We start from the raw sequence: 5001 nt of genomic DNA, 5'->3' as shown, positions 1-5001 counted from the left end.
CTCTGCAGGTCCGCTTCCTGTTTCCTCCGCGTGGGGGCCTTGTCAGGTTCACCGCTGTATCCCCAGCGCCTAGAACAGTGCATGGCATGCAGTCAGCCCTCGCTTAATATCTGTTGACTATATGCATCTCTGTAACGGTAACACCCACAGGGCTTTGTGAGAATGAATGATTCCGTGCAAGCACCTGTGATATGTTACAAAAGTACTATTCGCTAAGTTTCTCTTGTAACAAAGCATATATATAGGGTCCCTCCAGAATTATGCCCTCCAGAATTATGCCAAACCATCCTACACGTCTTCTGAAAGTGTGTCCTGATTGTCGACACCTGACTCCAATACTATTACTGTGGATGTGCATGTGCAGTTATATACCGTTGCGCTCTGAAGAAGGAATCTTTACTTATTTCATTTTCTGAATGGACTGCATCTGCTGAAAGAGCAGGGAATGGAGTCAGATGTTGGACGAACTGCCAGCATTGCCGCCTACTGGTCAGGTTACTCTGGTAAGTCATTTCCCCTCTCTGAGCCTCAGTGTCTCCATCTGTAGCCTTTCTGGATCTGGAATACCACCCACGTGAGCAAGGAGAGACGCGCCACACAGGGGCGCGTCGGTCACCCGCGCTTTTCACCTGCCTCCACGCGCATCCTGCTTTCCCAAGTTGGGGCACGCCTCCGGGATGCCCTCCCCAGCTCAAGACTCACGAGGTGACCGCGAGCCAGAGCTAAAAGCAGCGGCTCACAGGCTTCCTAGATTTAGCCTGCTGGGGCCGCCTGAGCGTCTACCCCTTCGCCCCTCCCTCGCGTCCTCCACCCCCTCATCTGCCCCTCTCCCCCACCCCACCCCGCCCCACCCCGCCTTTCTCCCCGCCCCGCCCTCCCGCCCACCCGCGCGGCGCATGCGCCGCCCGCGGAGCGTGTTTTTATAAAAGTCCAGCTTCGGCCAGAAACTTCAGTCTGTTGGCTGCGGCAGCAGGTAGCAAAGGGACTCCGAGGATTTGAGTGCTCCAGTAGCCCCTGTGGCTGGAGAGCAAGCGGTTACCATGGATGGGTTCCATGTAAGTCCAGTTGCAACCTGCTTTTTCTTAAACGTATTACAAACACTTGAATTTAGAGCGCAACCCCTCTCCGAGTCGGGAGTAGCGACCGGAATATTGGAGGTGCCCGTGCCCCGGAGAAGGGGCATGGAAAGGAATTTTCGTGCGCTTGGCTACGGGGGGGTGGGGGGGGTGGGGGGGGTGGTAGGGGGATTGGCTGAAATCTTTTTCTAAGTAGAGCAGAAAAGATTGGAACGACCGTTTCGGTGGCTGCATGTGTCTCCCCCTTGAGTTGTGCGGTGCGCGCCGGGTTTGCACGCAGTTTGCAAACAGAACATTCTATGCACAAGTGCAGAGATGTGCGCGCTGCCAGAGACCGTGGGTCTCTAACTCGGGGGAGCGGGGGTTTCTTTTGGAGCGAATTACCTGATCTGAATTTGGAGGTGGAGGGCTTTGCGCCCGGGCCGAATTCCCAGAGGGAGACTGCGCCCCTGTTAACTTAAGGCAGAGGCGCCTGGGGACCACTCTTGGCGTTGGGCGCGTGTTCGCTAAACTGTGCTGCGCGCGGAGCTGTGCCGATGCCTGGGCACTGTTAGCAAAGGGCAGACCCATTGTGCCTCTCGGCTGAGGTGTCTGCATGTTGGCCGCAGCAGGGAGGTAGCCGGGAGCAGCCCGTGCCACTTGGGATTGAGGGAGAGACGGGCGTGGCCAGCGCCCTGAGTGGGCCCCGGGGTTCTGGAGTTTGGGGTGGGATAAAAGTTGAAGGAGTATATAAGTGGTCACGGTGCAGCAGCACCCCGAGGTGTGCGCGACGGGGAATAGGGGTGGAGTGAAGGGCTGGGAGGGCACCTGGGCTGCCGGTCTTTGCACCACAGACAGGCAGGTGCAAGTGGGGAGACCGTTTGGCTCTGACCGAGTCCGGTTGCGCCATTTAACCGTCGGTGGTTTCCTGGAGCCTTTTGAAAACCCCTTGGTAGGGAGGCTTTTGGTTTCCCCCAGCGGCGCGCGATTCAAAGACTCCCGCGGCGGAGCCGCCCAATCTCTCCCCAGCACCCTGCAGGACTGCGCCTGGCGTGCCAAACCGCTGGAGCCGCAGCCTGCGGGCAGTGGGCGTGGGCGTGGTGCGCCGCGGGGAGGGCGGGAGCTGGACCACCCGGCCCCAGCGCGCCCTCCGCCGGGAGGCTTCCAGCTGCAGCCCTCCCACCCCATTAACTGGATCGGTGGCGGGATGGGAAGCGACCCGGGAGAGTGAGGAAATGAAACTTGGGGCGAGGACCACGGGTGCAGACCCCGTGACGTTCCCCTCCCATTAAAATGCTGTGCTCGCTAACGTCCCAAACGCGCCAAATGATAAACATGGGTTTGGCAAAGAAACCCACGCCCCTGAGAAGCGCCAGCGGGAGTGGGGATTACCGGCTTCTGACACCCCTGCCCCCAAGCACCAAAGCCCTTCGTTTAAGACCGCATTCTCCTTCCCCCGCTACGTGTTGCTTGAAGTACAGAATGGTTTATGTTTAGACAATAGTGGAGAAAACGGTGCTTCTTCCTTCCCTCTTCCCTGTCCTGGCGAATTTTCGCAGAGACAGTTCATCCCAGCTCCTCAGAACAGGAGAGTCTACCTCCACCCCCACCCCCACGCCGCCTAGGAGTTTCCTCTTTGTGTTTTGTTTTGGTTTTTTTTCTCCTAAGGTTTTTCCTTCCCTCTAGTGGGCGGGGCAGAAGAGTTAGCAAAGATGCGACTTTGGAACCCAAAGACTCTCATAGCCCTTTTGTTTTCAACAAAGAATTTTGTGATTGGTTCTCCTAAAGAGGGATATAATGAAGCGACTATGGGGGAAGATGGGAGGAGAGTTGCAGGAGTCTAGAATAATTCCCTCGTGCTCTTACCCCAGTAATTTAGTGGCAGCAGAATTTCTTGAAGAAGGCTGGGCTGAGTTAGTTTTTTAAAACTGCTTTTTTAAAATACCAGAAACATTGTTTTGAACTTGAGGAATGCCTGCTTAACTTGAAAGTGAATGTCCATTCCTTTGCCTTTTTCAGATATTCACTTCAGATAATTACACAGAGGACGACTTGGGCTCAGGCGACTATGACTCCATAAAGGAACCCTGCTTCCGGGAGGAAAATGCCCATTTCAACCGTATCTTTCTGCCCACTGTCTACTCCATCATCTTCTTGACTGGCATAGTGGGTAATGGATTGGTCATCCTGGTCATGGGTTACCAGAAGAAACTGAGAAGCATGACGGATAAGTACAGACTGCACCTGTCTGTAGCAGACCTCCTCTTTGTCCTCACACTTCCCTTCTGGGCAGTTGATGCTGTGGCAAACTGGTACTTTGGGAAGTTCCTGTGCAAGGCAGTCCATGTCATCTACACAGTCAACCTCTACAGCAGTGTCCTCATTCTGGCCTTCATCAGTCTGGACCGGTACCTGGCTATTGTCCACGCCACCAACAGTCAGAGGCCAAGGAAGCTGTTGGCTGAAAAGGTGGTGTATGTTGGCGTCTGGTTACCCGCTCTCCTGTTGACTATTCCTGATTTCATCTTTGCCAACGTCAAGGAGGCTGAAGGGAGGTACATCTGTGACCGCTTCTATCCCAACGACTTGTGGTTGGTGGTGTTCCAGTTTCAGCACATCATGGTTGGCCTTATCCTGCCGGGTATCGTCATCCTGTCCTGCTATTGCATTATCATCTCTAAGCTGTCCCACTCCAAGGGCTACCAGAAGCGCAAGGCCCTCAAGACCACAGTTATCCTCATCCTGGCTTTCTTCGCCTGCTGGCTGCCCTACTATATTGGGATCAGCATCGACTCCTTCATCCTCCTGGAAATCATCCAGCAAGGGTGTGAGTTTGAGAGCACCGTACACAAGTGGATTTCCATCACCGAGGCCCTAGCCTTTTTCCACTGTTGCCTGAATCCCATCCTCTATGCCTTCCTTGGGGCCAAATTTAAAACCTCTGCCCAGCATGCACTCACCTCTGTGAGCAGAGGGTCCAGCCTGAAGATCCTCTCCAAGGGAAAGCGGGGTGGACATTCTTCTGTTTCAACCGAGTCAGAGTCTTCAAGTTTTCACTCCAGCTAACACTGGACTTTTATACATTAAAGAACTTTTTTTGAAGTTACACCTTTTTTCAGATACAAAAGACTGACCAACACTGTACAGTTTTTATTGACTGTTGGATTTTTTTTCTTGTGTGCCTTTAGTTTTTGTGAGGTTCAATTGACTTATTTATATAAATATTTTTTGTTGTTTCATGTTGATGAGTGTCTAGGCAGGACCTGTGGCCAAGTTTTAGTTGCTGTATGTCATTGTAGGACCGTAGAAAAGGGAACTGAACATTCCAGAGTGTATAGTGAAATCACTTAAGCTAGAAATGATCCCCAGCTGTTTGTAAATAATCTCTCCATTCCAGTGGAACATTTTCTTTTTCCTGCTCTTAAGTTGTTTGGTTACACTATGTGATTTTGCTGTAGAAGATGGCACTTATAACCAAAGCCTGAAGTGGTATAGAAATGCTGGTTTTTCAGTTTTCAGGAGTGGGTTGATTTCAGTACCTACAATGTACAGCCTTGTATTAAGTTGTTAATAAAAGTACATGACAAACCTACTTAGTGTTATGGTCTGATTTCTATTGACCTTCCTTTGGCTGGCAGAATTCAAAAATAATAATAGATACGTGCATGCCATGTCAGATGCTGTCCTAGGTATTTTAGTTGTACTATTTTACTTAACCCTTATCACAACTCTATGATAGGCTCTGGTTCTATTATTACTAACATTTTGTAGAGCAGGAAACCAAAGTAGGGAAAGCCTAAGTGACTAAGTCACTTAGGAAAGCCTAAGTCAAAGTATAGTAAGTAAGCACAATGAATATCTCAAACCAGGTAATATGACTTCAGTATCTGAAGTCTTAACCACTCTTAACTCATGGAAGTTTAGAAATATCCAGCCAGTATGTATT

At 51.3% G+C, this 5001-nt stretch overlaps 1 protein-coding gene across 2 annotated transcripts; it reads left to right on the top strand.

Moving 5' to 3' along the window:
- Positions 1–427: 427 nt before the first annotated feature.
- CXCR4 (C-X-C motif chemokine receptor 4) lies at positions 428–4645 on the top strand. Of its 2 annotated transcripts, none has more exons than XM_057745612.1 (2): positions 428–503; positions 3075–4645. In XM_057745612.1, exons 1-2 carry the CDS (start codon positions 456–458, stop codon positions 4119–4121), a joined length of 1095 nt encoding a protein of 364 aa, XP_057601595.1. In that variant the 5' UTR covers positions 428–455; the 3' UTR covers positions 4122–4645. The 2 variants fall into 2 exon arrangements, with proteins under 2 accessions (XP_057601595.1, XP_057601596.1); XM_057745613.1 differs by lacking the exon at positions 428–503 and adding an exon at positions 951–1055.
- Positions 4646–5001: the final 356 nt, after the last annotated feature.

This window comes from Hippopotamus amphibius, chromosome 8, assembly GCF_030028045.1.
Source record: "Hippopotamus amphibius kiboko isolate mHipAmp2 chromosome 8, mHipAmp2.hap2, whole genome shotgun sequence".
NCBI lineage: Eukaryota > Metazoa > Chordata > Mammalia > Artiodactyla > Hippopotamidae > Hippopotamus > Hippopotamus amphibius.
This window is presented reverse-complemented; position numbering and strand designations above follow the sequence as displayed.